This window comes from Oryzias latipes, chromosome 13 (genome assembly GCF_053564925.1).
Source record: "Oryzias latipes strain Hd-rR chromosome 13, Olatipes_Hd-rR_3.1".
NCBI lineage: Eukaryota > Metazoa > Chordata > Actinopteri > Beloniformes > Adrianichthyidae > Oryzias > Oryzias latipes.
Genome location: NC_136249.1, coordinates 21,574,664 through 21,591,812, shown reverse-complemented (window position 1 = coordinate 21,591,812; position 17,149 = coordinate 21,574,664). Strand labels below are relative to the sequence as shown.

General features: G+C 36.9%; 1 protein-coding gene across 1 annotated transcript; it reads left to right on the top strand.

Moving 5' to 3' along the window:
• The first annotated feature begins 11,308 nt into the window (after positions 1-11,308).
• Positions 11,309-16,883, top strand: gpr184 (G protein-coupled receptor 184). The gene is made up of 2 exons (XM_011482556.4): positions 11,309-11,602; positions 13,942-16,883. The coding sequence occupies exon 2, from the start codon at positions 14,005-14,007 to the stop codon at positions 15,022-15,024; it is 1,020 nt and encodes a 339-aa protein (XP_011480858.1). The 5' UTR covers positions 11,309-11,602; positions 13,942-14,004; the 3' UTR covers positions 15,025-16,883.
• Positions 16,884-17,149: the final 266 nt, after the last annotated feature.

Sequence of the window (17,149 nt, the reverse complement as noted above, 5' to 3'; positions counted from 1 at the left end):
GTAAACTTACTGTATGTTTTGAGGATTCCTGCAAGCAGACACAAAGAAACAAGTCATTTTCAAAAAGCCGTCCTATTTAAAAAAATAATCTATGAAACTTGATTACCATACACAGGCAAGCCAGCATGAAATCTCTAAAATCCTCTCAGCTTCATTTTGACATTTGCTTTTTCTCATCGTTGAGTTAAAAAATAGTTTTCACTGCAGGTTTCTGTGATAGAGGGCAGCCGCTAAACAGTGCATGACAAAGAAAATACCACCATTTGCGAAACTGGAATAAATTACTCCTCACCTCAGCTGACTGACAGTTGTTTTTTTCTCTTGGAAGAAGAGCAAATCATTCTAGAAGTGGCTGTAGCTTAAATATTCTGACAGCAGCTGCTCTTTCACATCAACCAAGCTTAATTAAAGATGTAACGGGTTTAAGATTTCATTTTAGGTTTGCTGAAGAATAACTCTTGGCTGTCAGGTTATTTTATTTATTTTTCAACACATCTCCCACACAAAAAAATCTCTGCAGACAAGAAGAATGATTTGTTTTCCCATCAGTGATAGTTGCACCTATGCCAGCTCTGGTTAAATGAATCCTACTTCCTTCAGCTATGCAGCCATTATTGCTAGCAAATGATACTAAATGGCACGTTGCCTCTCTTTGTATCTCTTATCTATTTCAGGTGTTGACAGTTTTATTTCTGTGCCACAAGATGCACTCTTCCAGGATATTGTCTTTGTTCTTGAAAGTGGAGCTGAAGACCCCAACACTTACTTCAGCAGGGGAACTGCGTCAGGCCTCACATGGAACCGGAAATTAAGTTCCTGCTTTGTGTCATGTTAACTCCAATAATCGGGCCTAAATACAATAACAATGTGTCTCCAAAATATTTATATATTTTTTTTTCCACCAGGTCTGGTCTGATTAAAGTACCTGAAATATAAAAAAATGCTTCTCATATGACTAGAATTATGACTCCACTTGCCCTATTCTGACCCTGATTTTGAAGTACAAGCACGCAAAACTCAAACCTTAAACTGTCCCTCAAAGTCCCTTAGAAATATTCAGAGTTCACGGTATACCTTCAGTTCAGCTTTTCCAGTAGCTACATCTGTAAAATCATTTACTGGCAGTTCAAATTCTCAATTCAAAAAACAAAAAAAAATGAACTGCTTCAGAACAGGCGAGGAAAGACCCATTGACTGTAAAGAGAGCTGGACTGAGCAATCCCTCCTCCCTTGGGTTCCAAACAGGAAGTGTCCGCTGGCTCCAAGCCCTTAGACTTCTATTGAAAGATAGTCTCAATGACTCCGTCGTTTTATTTGTCAGAGTAACCATTCTTGCTCTGCTACCTTTTTTAACATGTTGTTGCTAATCCTATTTTTTTCACGACATTTTTTCTTCATTGCAAGTTATTCAAGTTATAAACTGACCAATCGGATGCCTCAATAGTGCCCGCTGGCCCCCACCTCGAAAGTTTGAAATGTTTAGCAAGTAAGTAAGTAAAGCTTTATATAGCACTTTTCTCAGAGAGCGACTCACAAAGTGCTTCACAATGTTAAAACAATATAAATTGACAGATTCTCCCAAGCCCACTTTAAGGGGAAGGGGTGGGGACTTCGAACAACCTCACTCCTGATTGGCAGCAGTAGTTGTCATAGAATAGTTGACTCAATCCGACTCTGACCAATCACTGTTGTCTGGGTCCAACATCGCCAAAAAAATGGTCAATGAATTGGCTTCATTTTACTGGAGCTGGAAGTCTATGGGTGATTTCAGACTCGCTCAGTCCAGTCCTCTTATACAGTCAATGGAAAAGACCTAAATGAGGGGATCTAGGAGGTAGAAGAAAAATAAAAAGGCAGATGTTTTATAAATTATATTCATATAAAAAAAGAGCAGAATCTGGAACTGCATGTACTACAATAACACATAACAGAGGTGTTTGCTCATGGGTGTAGTGCCTAACAGAGCGTAAATGAACAAATATGTGAAGTATAAATTAAACACATGCACAAGGGCTAAAACTGCTTTATGAGGAAACTGAAAGTCAAACTAATAGTTGAAAGTAGACATATTTCAGAAAACATGATGACCAACAAGGTAAGCCAAAACCAAATGTAATCAAACTACCAAAAGTTGAATCAAGAACATGACACATGAATGTGATAGGTGCAGCTACTGAAAAATTTTAGCTTTATATAAAAAAAGGGGTTAAATAAATTCATGTATCACTAAATGCTAATTGTTTTTCCAAATAAAAATCAATGGACAGCAGTCATAAATGCAATGTATTGGAAAAAACAGATTTCAGAGCAAAAACTTTCAAAGAGCTCTTGAAGTTTAAGTCCTAATCCTATTTTTGGCACAAATTAGTCTCTTTTTATTCTAAAAAACCTCTTGCTCATTTGAACATTTTTTTATACAGCCTTGGATGGGAAACTACACGCAGTAGTGCAAAACACAGGAAGCAACAGATTTTATCTAGCTGTAAAGGTGGAAGCAGTAGTGTGTGATAGAAGGTATCAGAGACGGGTAAAGAGGTAATGTAGAAGAGATTACTGAGACCAGTAATGCTGATGTGGCAGAGTAGAAGATGTTGAGCTACATTTTGTGTGTTATGAAAAAAGACAGAGGATGGGCTTCGTCAAAGCGTTCGCTCGGGTTGGATGCTTTGCAAACAAAGCAGGGGTAGTTGATAGATTAATAGAAGGAGCTGCTTATAACAATTCTGAAACCATAAAGGAGATTTGATGATAAAATAAGTTATTGTGTGGTATTGAACAGGTACACATGGACATCAGGGTCACCAAAAACACCAACAACAAAAACAAAAAATGATTGTGGTAACCTCTAAGGTGAATTTCCTCAAAGAAACAGTATTTACTTCAGGCATGCTCAGAAACTTACTGACTTTTAGCACTGTTACGCCCCCTTTGTGTCTAGGGGTGCTAGGGGGGGCATAACATAAAAAGTAAAGGTTTTGGCTACTGAATTTAAGTGTAACAAAAAACACCAAACGAATGTCTCCATAAAATAACACAAATTTATTTACAAATAAACAAACAATCCAACAATAACTAAAAGTGAAGCTAAAAGGCTTCAGGGTGAACCCAGGCCAAAACAACAAACAAAACCCCAACTAACTGCAACATGTAATCTTACCTGCAACAAAAGAAAAGGGAAATCAAAGACAGAACGCTAACCTCCCTAACCTAACAAAACCAGGTGAAAACATGTACTAAACAAAATGGCGGTTCACCCCTACAGCTTCACTTAAACAAAATCATAAACCAAAGGACTAAACAGAGTGGGCACAGACAAAACTACAAACTACAAAGAACTACAAAGTGCAACACAAACTAAAACAAGTGGAGAAGACATAAACAAAATGGAGAACAAAACAAAAATGGAGAAGAGGGCCAAGCAGCAGTGGAGGCTTTTGCTGCAAGGCACCCTTCTCACCGACTGGATGTCCAAATGGTGCTTTTAAAGCTGCCTCCACCAGCTTGTCCAAATTGAGGCCACACCTTCATGCACCACACCTGCAAATAATCAGACATACAAACAAAGATCCACAAAACACAGAAGTCCCGCTCTGATAAAGAAATAATACACAATAATACACAAAACACAGAACAAACCAAAACCAAATACGGCCACAGCCGTAACAAGCACTAATGTGTGTTTTGGTGTTTTAAACATCTAATGAAGGAAATTAAGTTTAAATGTGTATTTCTGAGTATTTCTTTATTCAAATTATTTCGAATCAGAAGTAGATGAAAAAAGATCAATGTATATCTCCGTTTTCCTCAGTTTTGGCATCTGGCTCAAAACATACGACGGGATAGCTCCAACATTTCTTGCCTTTTGTTGCACCAGTAATGTTAGCTTGGAGGTGTGAGGGGCTTGAAGCTAGCGGGAGATGGATGACATGAAGTAGAGGATGGCTCACGTTACACCAACAGTCCTGTCCACAACTCAAAGGTGAATTTTTAATTGTTCCGAACTAAACCCAAGTCCACAACACGCACAGCTGGACGGATCGCAACAAAGAAACCAACCATAAGGATAAAAGAGGTTTACAAGTTTATTAATTTGACTAGAGAACTGTAGCCCTCCTCTCTCACATCATATCTTCTTCCGCTTTTATCCACAACAACGTTTCCTGACGCTCAGCTGTCCGGGTAATTTCCATTCAATCAGCTGATCCACTATTCCACTCCTCAGCTGTTTGAGTTGCTGAAAGAGAAGACAAACAGAAAAAACAAACAGTAGGAAATGGAAAGAACTGGAAGGTTGTAACACTAATGAACTAAGAAACTACTGTGTGTCCTAGACAATGTTTTTTTGATTTGGGCTAAAAACTGCATAATCTTGATTAAAAGACTACTGGGAAGGTTTTGTAAAAGATCGGAGTGGGACTTTAGTTGGCGGCAGTGACTCAAGCTGGTAGGCCAATGATCAAAGGGTCAGTGATCAATAATTTCTTCCCAGAATTCTTTAATGGGTGTGCAGTCCCAAGTTGCGTGTATGTATGTATGTGTCAGGGATATTTTGAGAGCAAAATGGGCATATCTCTGATTCAAATCCCATTCTTGACTTAGATACGTTTTTCTATGTGGACAGCTTCAGTTGAAAAGTGTCATGGTCACAGAGAAGTGACAAAGGTTCCTAAACACAGTTTTTGTTTTTTCTGTTGAGGTTAGAAGGTGCTGATGGGTTAAATTATGTGTACTGGTAAGGGGACATTTCCAGCCTGTTTTATGATTGAAAGATTTAACATGAATGTTTTGTTGTTGAGAAATACTCTAAAGTTGAATAAAGACTTTGATTGTGCACAGAGAAACAATATTTCTAACATTTAGTCTGAGAAAAATATTTGCTTTCAGAACATTACAAATCCCTACCCAGTCTTAAATAAATACTTGTTTTTAGTCTTCATACAACATGATCACCCATTCTGATAGCATTTCCTCCCTCAGTTGTTGGTTTCAGAACCACTGACTAAAAGCTTACTCCATGGTAGATTTGCTGCTGCTGCACTTAGGCATAATGCATCTTTAAAGAGATTCTATCAACTGTGTGAAACAATTTACAAAATTGCACAAAGTAGTAGCCCAGCAGTAGGTTTTTCAGACAGAAGCAAAAAGGAACTAATTGCTGGAACTATCGTGTAAGTTTAAATAATAATGTCTTATCAATAGAAAATATCAGAGTGTTCTGTATGAAACCTCCAGACACAACCAAAGTTGGTATGTCTTATCAGTTTACACATGCAGTTTTTTAAAAAAAAGCAAAAAACCTTCTCGGTTGTACTTGGCAGCTTTCAGGCATGAATGATGTGAAATTTGAGTTTCCTGAACTAAAATATCTCAATTTTTAGATATTAATAAAGATCAAACCAATTAAACATAATTTCAAACCCAAGATAATAAAAATAAAAATATTCAGAATTCTCTATTTGAACAATAACTTTTAAATTATTTCGACTTCGGAGCAAAACATTTAAATTTAGACAGAATGAACACAGTTAGTGTCGAGACGTCAATGGAAATATGCAGATTTGAGAAATCTCATAGATCCCCAAATGTGTAAAGTATTTGCGTCTAGCAATTGAAGGCATCAAAAATATAATAAAACAAAATTCCTCCAATTTCTTTGCCTAAAAGTTAAGAAGATATACTAGAGATTACTAACAGAAAAAATGAAATGCTCAAACAACCACAAGAGATGTTTCCTGCTGACAAAACCTGCAACATCTAAAGCATGTTACAAATGAAACTGTGCTGTTTTATCTGGTGCAATGATTGCAGAACCTACATATTTGTTTAATGGTAATGCACCAACTAATTGCATGTGTGTTAACTTTAACACTTGACACATTTTTTAAGTTGGAAAAGAGCTTCTGAATAATATTATTGTATTCCTTTTTTACCTATTCCAAGTCTTATAAAATCATTATGTGTTTAACAAACTACCATTTAATTTGTGGCATCATTTAAGTGTGGCACTAACTAAAAGGTCAAAGGTGAAACGATGCTGTGAGACTATAAATAAAGATTTTGAACAACCGTACCCTTTGAAATCTGACGTAAGCAAATAGTCTCAGAACCCAAAAAGATCATTTCACTGGGACCCTGAGCCACTCATCCACTGCCCTAAAGGGAAAGTAAAGCATACAAAAGGAATCCTAACTAAGGAGCATCAGTCCTCACATTTAGATATAGCTGAAATAGATGTTGGTTCCACAGTTTTTGCTTTGTTACTCTTGTTCCATTTCTATTTGAATAAATTACTTGAAACAGGCAGAAAGCATTCATATGCTGATGATGCAACAGTTTATGCACAAGATGATGCTTTGATCAGGCTGTCGAGCTCTAGCAGAGCATATTCTTTTGTCTTCACCTCTCTGTTTAAAAATTGTCCTGAATTTATGGAAAAAAAGAGGCATAAAGGCTTGTAATAAATGACCCTTTGACCATAATTATAAGCCGTTGAACATTAGGTCACACATACATATGCAAGTGCATTTATTCTTAACACAAAAATATACATTTAGAAAGTTCTGTGTTGAAGCTAAAAATGTGTCTAAATGAACGAGCTTGTAAATTTCATGTGAAAACTTGTAAAACAGAATGGGAAAACTTGTGCACCAAAAATCTGCATCTGTGTGTAAACAATTTCTGCTGTGAACTGACAAATTCCCTTTTGTTTGCGTTCATTTAGAGTTACAACGTCAAATCTGTCATTACAACTGCTCACATGTGCTTCTGTATGTGCGTGAATCTGCTGGCGCAAATCACAAGTGCGCTACAACTGCGCTCTGACTTCTGACACATTCCTTGCGAAAAACTTCAGAAGTCAAAACTTATCTGTGTCCGATAATGGAATTAGGGAGGAAGGAGGGTTAGAGGAGGGGTGAGTCAACCAATCAGAGTGCAGCACTCAGACGACTTGGTAAAGTTAGAAAGATCTTCACAGATTCCTGCTTCAATAACTCTTTTGATAAACATTCAAATGTGACAGCAGGTATCTCAATCCTTTTGTATTAACACAGAGAGTGGACACAAATGCATTTCTAAAGAAAAAAGATAGTTTTTTCCTGCCTTTTAATGACACTGTAGACACTACAGCAGCGAGACGGAGGCCAAGGGACTGTCAAAGTGCAAACGACGCTGAAGTTGGCTTCCGATTCACAGCTTCCGATTCGCGAGGGCACTAAAAGAACATTCAGCTGCATTTTTCGCACTACGATCACCTGTTCAAAAACCACAGGACCTAAACTGCTTAAACCTGGATTAAACTATAATTTAGATAGTAAAGAACACAATAAACACAGTTTCTGATTTGTATCGCATTTTACACACTGAGTCCACCTCAGCCCAGGTCCCGTTCAAAAACCGCTGGACCTGGACTGCTCAAATGTTTTACTTGTAACTAATTCAACAAATTAAACAAAATATTTCTCCCAATTAACAGCAATTTCACAAGAAAAACACACAAAAAAAGAAAACATTTTGATTTTAAAACAGGCCTGTTAAAGCAAGCCAAAACAATAGGTGGGTGCACTGGACTTCCTGGGTTTAAGAAGTGCTCCTAAGGAACCAGGAAGTAAACAAAAACACTAGAAACAACAAAAATTAAGTGACAAAAACAAATTGGTCAGAACTTCACAGCTGAGCAGATTGTACACCCACTAATGCTGTCAAAAACTTTGTTTAACTCTGACATAGTGACAGACTTGTGCTCTGTAACACCGGTCTTGGTCTTCTTGAGTTGACAGCTCACCTGATCCGATGTGAGGCAGAGGTTGAGTCGAGCTGAGTTGGGGGAAGAAGCTGGTGAAAGCACTGGCAGCAATGGTACAGCAGTAAAGGAAGAGGGCTGATGTTTCATTGGGCATGTGTGGGCTAACTACTGATTCAGAGTCAGATCTGTTAAAAACAGTTTCAAGTTGTTTGCCCACATCTGGTCAGCAGAGTCCGTTGTTCCCCTCTGGTCGTCAAACGGCTAGAGATTTTCTTTCTGTATCTCCAGACTTCTGGGACATTGCTCTCCTGAAGCTGTTTCTCCATCTTCATCCTGAAACGCGTTTGTATTTTTGGGTTTTAAATTTAAGATTGTTTGCACCCTTCTAAACTACTCTCTGTAAATGGATCTGAAGGCTCTTTTCTTTTCATTTAGCAGGACCTTCAGTTCTGTTGTAACCTGTGGCTTGTTTTTGAAGAAGTCCCAAGTACCAATTTCTCGATTGGTACAGAGTTCTCCCCACAGAAGTTGATGTAATCTTTTATGCACTGGTTGATGGCATCAATGTCTTCTTCACCAATACACTCTAACAGTCTTTCAGAGCATCACTGCACTTATCAGACCACAGCCTGACCACCCTAGAGGTGGGGGTGTTCCCTTCACCAAGGGGGTGTATGCATGGTGAAAATGACAGCTTGTTTTCAGAATTGCCCAGCAGTGATAAGGGTGACAAGCTGTAAGCCACTACGATGTTCCTCCTTTTACTGTGGGGGATACATTCCATAAATAACCAGCAATCGGGTGACATCTGTAAAGTAGGATTACAGATGTTTTAGGCAGTAAAACTCCTCAATACACACTTTATACACTTATCTCAGACAGACGTGAACATTTTCACACTTTTCTCTCTTTTTCAAACTCAAAGTTCAAACCTTCATAGAAAAAAAAGCCCAGTATTATAGATTGAAAACAAAGATCTGATCGTGATGAATATGTAACTTTTTCAAGCTGTCAGAATCCCTGTACAGAAGAAAAAGCATGGTAGAGATTGATTGACTAGATCAACAGCCAATCAGGCTGCAGAACACAATGCGCTGTTAAAAACAAAATCATGCAAAATTGTGCTGAAAAACATTTGCAAAAAATGAACAGGGAACGAACGAATGAACGACTCCACACAACTCACTGACTTAGATAATTATAAATGCAAACATGTAAATAAGCTTAATGGAAAAGAAAAATGTTGTCACGTGTTTGTTTAGCCCTTTAGGACTCTTTATCATTCACACTTTGTGTGTGTGTCTGTGTGTTTTATAAGTTTAAATCAGTGATTTAGGCTGGTCATGACCTCTGTCTCAGCTACAATCCCCAGCAGACATTGTTAGCAATGAGTGACTGCATATGAAACTGTTCTGTTCACAGTTTTTTTTGTTTTGTTTTTTTGCAGGATGTCCACAAAATGTGTGAGTCAGACTTCAGAAAACAACTTAGCAGCTTTGGTATAATTAACTTCCCAAACTAATCTCACTTACTTACGGATGTCTCACTTCTTCTTTCATCATTTAGGCCCATAGGAAAGCTTTTCAGCAGTAAAGAAAAAAATTATCTTGGAACTTGAAAAAACTCCTGTTACACAATTCATTTAAAAACAGACATTGATGTTTCACATTTTTTGAATTTGTTTTGCCATATTGGTTTATGAGCGCTTCTTAAAAGTAAATGAACAGCTCGACAGTAAGTTCAAAACACTAAACCAGTTCAGTCCTGAGGTATATTCAAAGCTCTTCTTATGAGCAACATATTTCTAAATGTTGGTTTATAATTAGGCAAATAGCTTAGGGCTAAGGTGTACATCAGGTGTTGTAGAGTTGGTGAGGACATTCAAATAGCACATATCTGTCTTGTCAAGTGACGCACACAAGAATGTTGCATAAGATGCTAAATATAATGGACACCCTCTGTGCAGCGCACTGTAAAAGCTGAAAAGTGTGGCCGGCACAAAAGGTCATCTCTGCTCTCAGTCATGACATTATATGACAACTGTTTATGACAGAGTTTGTCTAGGTTAACTTTTTCTTTTTTTTAGCTTGTACACTTGGTAAAATTTGAATTTTTTTTGAAAGTCTTTTGATGTATCAAATGAATGCTTTTTTTTTGTTGCTTATACATGATTTCAGTTACAACACGGAAATCATCTTCAACACTTGAAACTGCATGAGAGACCCAAAGGTTTATGAAAAGACTGCATAGCAGGGTACCAAAATGACAGTTACTGTCACCTCCCTGCTTTGTGTCTCTGTACGTACACCTTGACACTGCCTTTCAAGCAAGAGACCAAGTACTAAATGAGTTCAGCTTTTCAGAGGTTCAAATGCATGTGTGGTCAACAACAAGGCAGTTGCATGCTTTCCTTTTTTAGAATGCGTTTCCGTACATTGAACACTGAAAAGGGGGGGCTGACTTGCAGTACTATTGTAACTGTGAACAGTTATAAAATTTAACTTTCGGCATACATAGATTTTTTTGCATTTTTTTTCTGCAGTTTTTTTCTCTTTTTCTTGGTTGTGAAATTGAAATAAATCAAAAACAAGCATTTTTGTGGAAACAAAACTAAATCAGGCTTATTGTTCTTTAGAAATGTTTGACATCAAAATAAATAACTAAAAAAAACAACAACCTTGAACTGAGAATGCAAATACATCTTTTTTTGGTTTTACCAAATCAAGGTAAATGATTTGGTAAAATCAAGGTAAATACCAAACAGAATATTATGAAAACATTTACGTGTACTGTATAACCATTATCAAAAGCCCCTAATGTTATTTATATTTAGAATTAAATCTGTTGATCAGAGAGATCAGTTACTGTAAACTGTTTTTAGTCTGTAAATGCTGTAGATTCTAATGTCTTAAGTTTCTTTTTACTGTCCAGTCAAAATAAGAAAAGGAAAGAGAAAGGGCGGGAGAAAGAGAAAATTCCTTGGTGTTCCTCTCCCTCTTTTTTTCTGTTGGACTGAAGGTGCATACCTTCAGTCCAACAGAATAAGAGTGCATACTCTCGCTCCATTCTTTCCCACATGTGTGTTTACCTTTCTCAGACTGGTTGCAGACTTTTTTTACAGACTCATTTCATAAACAAAATGAGCCTTGGAAACTGCTATGAGTGTATGTTTGTGGCTGATCTGACAGACACAGGGAACAAGGTTCATGCCTCAGCCCTCAGAGATCTCAGCTTGTGAGGTAACTTTATCTCCCCTCCTCACTTGTTGTGCTTTTGTTTTGCTGTGTGATAAACCACACTGCTTAAGTCATGGATTTGATTTGATTTCAGAAATGGTTTCACTCCCACACGTAAACAAGTAAAACTTGGAAGTTCCAATGACACGACCACTCAACCACAGCTAGTTTTTCTATTGCAAGGTTTTGCCATTTCCCAGAAGCACTAACATGCTGGCCTAAATTACTGATGTGGTAACTCCCTCTCGTTTGCACTTCCTGTTATGCACATGTGCAAGACGAAACCACCTCCCACTGTACACGTCTACCCCATTTAACTATTTCTCTCATCCCTCGGCACAGTTCCTACTGACAGTACAGCAGTGTCAGCAGCTGAGTAGAAGTCGATCTATCAGACAGACAGGGAGAAAAAAATAATCAAGCAATTAAGACTGCAGCTACTCAACTGGATGATAATTACCAGACTGGATTTCAGCAGGGAGGATCATTTGAAATCATTTTGGTTTGGCTTAAAGTTAGTTCTACTATAGGTTTTCTTTTCCTTGCTGCACCGTTTTTTCAAGTCTGGACTGTACCTGAAGTGGCTGTGGAATGTATATGAAGCTCTTGTAAAGAAAAGCAGGTAAGACTAGTTTAGAGTAAGTTAAAGTAAAAACAAAGTTAATGTCAATTAAAAGATCAAACATTTAAGACGTCTTTTATTCACACTGTTGAGTTGAATTTGAGTTTTCATGACATCCTTAATTAACTGGGAGGAGTTAATGATAAGTTATTCTAACTTTATGGGCAACAGTACCTTCAGTTGTGTAGTTTTGAATGGTTTCCTGCTGGAGCTAAATGTTTAGAGAAAAAGTTGACTTTTGTTTTAGGGAGGTGGGCCAGAGAATGATAAATTAAGCATTAAATCATTCTGTGCACACTTTGGTATGCAGCACATTCCAATCTCTCGAGAAAATCGAGAAGCTTGGCCTCTTTAAAGACTTCCAGATGAACAGACAGCAGGATAGTTTGTTGTTTTTTGTATGTAGAGACATACATTAGAGTATTATGATATGTCCTGTTTTAGGATGGATTGTGAATTGAAGTGTTATGTGCTATTGATTAAAATAATGAAGAACAGTTTGTTGGATATGGCAAAAAGCATGTGGATACAAGTTCCCTGCAAGCAGATGTATTACTATTAATACCAGGGAATTACCAACCAGCAGTTAGTCATAACATGCAGACTGATTACAACAGTCTGCAAGGGGCTTTGGAAAAAAGGTGCGGCTTTCGCTAAAAATGTCCAACTTTGCTACCTCTTTAGTTTTTAGCGATACCTTTAAGCTATGTTAAATCAAAATTAATATAACCCCAATCTACGCATACTCACCACACTCATGGCTTCATGGATGCATTGCTCTGTTGTTTTCATTCGCTGAAGACAGTCCGTCTCTAAATGGAATGTCTGTATCAAATTTTCCTGATGTTAATTTAATTAGATCCTTCATGAGACTACAACAGAGGCCAGGAAAGATGAAGAGATGGAGCGCAATATGAACAAAAATCGAAGAACGTCAGAGATACAGTACGCAGCCTAACAATCTGCCATCACCACATATACATGAGGCGTGAATGAATAATGGACACAATGTAAGCGATTTGAGCGTCTGGAAAAGCGCAGATAAATCAAATCCATTAGTATTATTAATTGAACACAAAAGAAGAAAAAAAATACTTCTGTGTTTCGATGAAAAAGGGTGAATCGATTTACAAGACATCCAGAAAATCTAGAATAAGGACTTTTATTTGCTGTATTCTATTGACATTCAGAACATTTTGCAGCCTGTCTAGTCCAACTTTGTTTTTTAAAAATACCAGAGGCCCAAAACGCTGTATGGAAAAAAAGTCAATAAAAATTGTTTGGACCTTCAATAAAACAACAATAACATCTCAATAATATTGTATATCTGCTACACCGCAGACATCATGTGCCAGGACACGATGAAAACCACCATCGTTTTCGGTTCCAAAGGAGGCAACATCTGTTCATTCAAGAAATCCAGAAGAAGGAATTTAATAAAGTAGAATGAGAGTGCATTCATTTTCTTTAAGAAAAAAAAGGTGATACACTTGTTTTAACCTAAGTATTTAAAAACATTTGCAGTAGCTGGATGTATTTCTAGACTCTGGAAAAGCAGAAGCAGGGATGAAAATTTAGAGCAGTATAGTTTAAAAGAGAATATTTTCAACAGGTAAAGTTGCCTTCTATCCTCAAACCATCAGGAAGTCAAGGTTCATTGAAGCACATCATAAGATGAAGCATATGAAGGGTTCAGGATGCCATGAATTTAAATTTGCATCGACAACAGTCACAACGACAGTATCCAGTGTATATAGGGTTTATTTGCCTGTGTTTTTTTTAAATGTATTCGGGGGTCACAGTAACTGGATAGGAACCAGCAACCCTGTGACCCCAAAAGGGATTTAGTGGGTTCTGAAGATGAATAAATGCTTACCAAATTGTAGTATTTATTTTTTTAACTAGTGAATGTTTAAAATATCTATATGTAGACATCTTTCAAAACACTATTGGTAGACGTCTAATAGAGTAAACTAGAGTTGTCTGAGATGTCCAGTATACATCTACAACATATGGTAATTGGTCATCTAATAAACAACTTGTGTGGGGTGGTAAGATGTTCAAAAAAGTAAATTAGTTTATTTATAATGGATGAGTTTACGAAAGAGATTGTCTAAAAGCACTGCAGGACAAAAACATTAAACCCAGCTTTGTTAATTACAAATGCTATTATCTAACTCCTTCCAAACATTGTATTTTTAGTCAGTCTGGATTGCTTTTAAATTTATGATTAGGTTAAAGCCCAGTTGGTTTATGTCAAACATTTTTCTTCAATTTAAAACTGCAATTACTTGTAATGTCCCAAAAAATTCATGCTTTTTAATTTTTTTCCCCCACAGTTTAAATTGCTTCCAGGACTGTGACAGAGAACGGAAGAGATTGTGAATCACACAGTCAAACAAATGGATTCAGCAGCAAACTCCTCCTCAAACATCTCTTGTGTTGAAATTGGAGATAGTCCCATCAGTGACCTTTTGATGTCCGTTTACATCCTGGCCTTTATCTTCGGTCTGCTTTTCAACTTGCTGACATTATGCCCTGTTTGGCATCAAGTAAAGCAAGACAGTGTTCTGGGAATCTTCCTTCTCAGTCTGTCCATTTCAGATTTGTTTTACATTATCACCTTGCCACTTTGGATCAACTATTACCTTAATGACCACAACTGGACACTGCCCCCTGAAACCTGTAGTGTAGCTGGCTTCTTCTACTACTCCAACATGTATATCAGCATCTACCTGCTCTGCTGTATCTCTGTGGATCGCAGCCTCTTGGTGTGTTATCCTCTACACTTCAAGATACACCGGACATCTCGCTATGCCTGGGTCCAGAGTGCTGTCATTTACATTTTAGTGGTGGTGTTGCACATTGTTATTCTGATCAATGACAATCTCAAAGATGCACATGATGATGAAAACAACCGCGATCGTTGTTACGAGACCTACCCCATGACGTACTACGTAGCCATTTTCAACATGGCCAGAGTGGCCATTGGCTTCCTGTTGCCTTTGGGGGTGTTAACTGTAAGCTACTGGAAGATTCTGGCCACCGTAGATAAAAGCCCTGGCCTTAATCCTCAAGCTAAGAGGAAAGTTCGACTGCTCTCTTATGGTGTGATTGGTATCTTCTCTGTATGCTTTGCTCCCTATCACATCATGTTGTTGATACGCTCAGTTGTGTACTTCAGAGCTGATGATCATTCACCGGAAGGAAGTTATTGCAAGTTTGAACAGGACATGCACTTCGCCTTCTCCTGCACACTGGCGCTGTCCAGTCTAAACTGTGTAGTGGACCCTGTGCTGTATGTCCTGGTCAGCAATGGGGTTAGAGATAAAATGAGACTGTGTCTGAAAGTGAAACAAAAGTCGACTCCAGAAGAAGGTGGTTTGACTCCATTAAAAGAAAACAGTAGTAATCTTATTTAAACCATTAACTGCATAAATCTGCATGTGAATTTTTAAAAATATATTTATTTGTAGAGATGTAGGTATATTAACAATTCAGAAACAGTTGTTTATTCTTGAGTTTTAACTATAGAATTATCCTTCAAGCTGTAAAATGGTAGGCATCCCATTATCAGTGGAATCTAAACAGGTCAGTGTTCATTTATGACAGCAGAATTTAACCTAATTTTATTCGTATTCTTTATAGCTATTTCTTTTTAACTATATTTTAGTCATATTGACCTAGTTTTAGTCTTTTAGTTTAGTTTGAGTTGTGCAGAAACCAAAGCTATCCAAACTACAGTACAGTTTGGTACTATAGTTTATATGGTGTATAAAATGGTGTATAAAAACAGGTACTTTCTGTTTTAGGTTAATTAAAGCTTAGAAATGTACTTGATGTAAATTTATAGACATATATGATTATTTAAAAATCTTTATGTGATAAATATTAATAAGTAATCAAATCATTGGTTTAAAATCAAAGATTGAATCTAAACACAATACTTGGTATTCATACTATTTTTATATACTTAAAATCTTGCTGTACTGCTATCATGTGTCACACCTTGTAAAATTAAGCTTACTGATTAATAATAATTGTAAGTTTAATAAATTTATTTATAATATACTAACAAAATACTGTATATAAATAAAATAAAATAAAAATCTATTATGCATTTAAAACAAACAAGAAATGAATGTTGATGTCGGATTGAACAGCTTGCAAATGTTGTTTCAAATGTGTTGTATTTTTAACATTAATGGTTGCTCCACTCAGTGATACAACCTCTTGTTTTTGGTCGCATTATGTTTGATGTGTCTCCCCATGTCAACTTTTCTATCTCTCCCCGGAGTAGACATTTCCTTCAAACCTTCAAAAACGTACACAGGAAATCTGTTTACAGCATTTTCCCAGGTAACCTAGGTAACCAAGTGTAAGCCACACTGTGCAAGACTTTGGTCTGAATGGATCTACAGTATTTGTACTTCTTCCCACCTTTGATTGTAAAAAGTTGCTGTGTATTTTTGTCATGTTTTTATTTAAAAATAGTGTTATGTTGAATTTTTTATCCTACAAGAACTACAAGAACTGTTTTGCTTTCCGTCAAGGAAAATATGTCGTTGATGGAGACTGTGACCAAAACATTTTGTGAACAAATTTACACTGAAACAGGTCAAATCCTTGGTAGCGTTTTGGTGTCCTCACTGGTACATTCTCTTTCTTGTCTTGCACATTAAGCAAGACAGTGGCTTATGGCTAAAATAGCATGCATCTTCCAAATAGATAACTGAATTGTCAACTTGTGGTTCTACTATACTGTGGCTTTTCCAGTTGCAGCTACTTTAGCTCTGTTGGAAAAAGTCAAAGATGAACAATTCTACTTAGAATTTAGTCTGTTGGTTGGTATGAGTGTGTTATCTATCACAACACAGCCTGTACTAAATTTAAAAGACCTGATGCATTCAGAGTGAATGCATCATTTGCCTTGATGTGAGAGAAACATGTCAATTTTATTCTAAAATAAAAAGGCAAGCTTTTTTTCTAGATGTGTGTGCATTTTCTAGATTTTTTTTGTTGTTAGATGATAACTAAATGTGTCTGAAATAATTATTTCTGTTAAAAAAACTGCAAACTGCAAACTGAGGTCATAAAATGTAAGTGGTTACATACTGCAAAAAACAATTAGCTACTGTATGTTTGATGTATATACTACGACACTGAAAGCATATGTGGATCCGATCTGCTGGACTCCACAAAAACAGCTTTATGTTTATTTATTTATTTACCTTTATTCAACCAGGGAAGTCTTATTGACATTAAAAATCTCATTTTCAAATTGTGTGTGCGTGTGTTCTGTGGAAATGAAAGTGCACAAGTTAGTAAGGTGTTAACCTCAAGAGGAGATGTTGACGCAAATTCATTTACAGAAGTTTTCCTTAATGTGTAGGAAAGTCTAACGGCAGGAAAGCCCAGTTTAGTTTAGTCTGTTTAGTTTAGTTTAGCCAATACCCATTAAATTATGTGACTTCATGTTCTTTATGATTCATATTTATTACACAACTACCGGTTTGAACCCCATTGAGATGACTATTGTTGTAATAC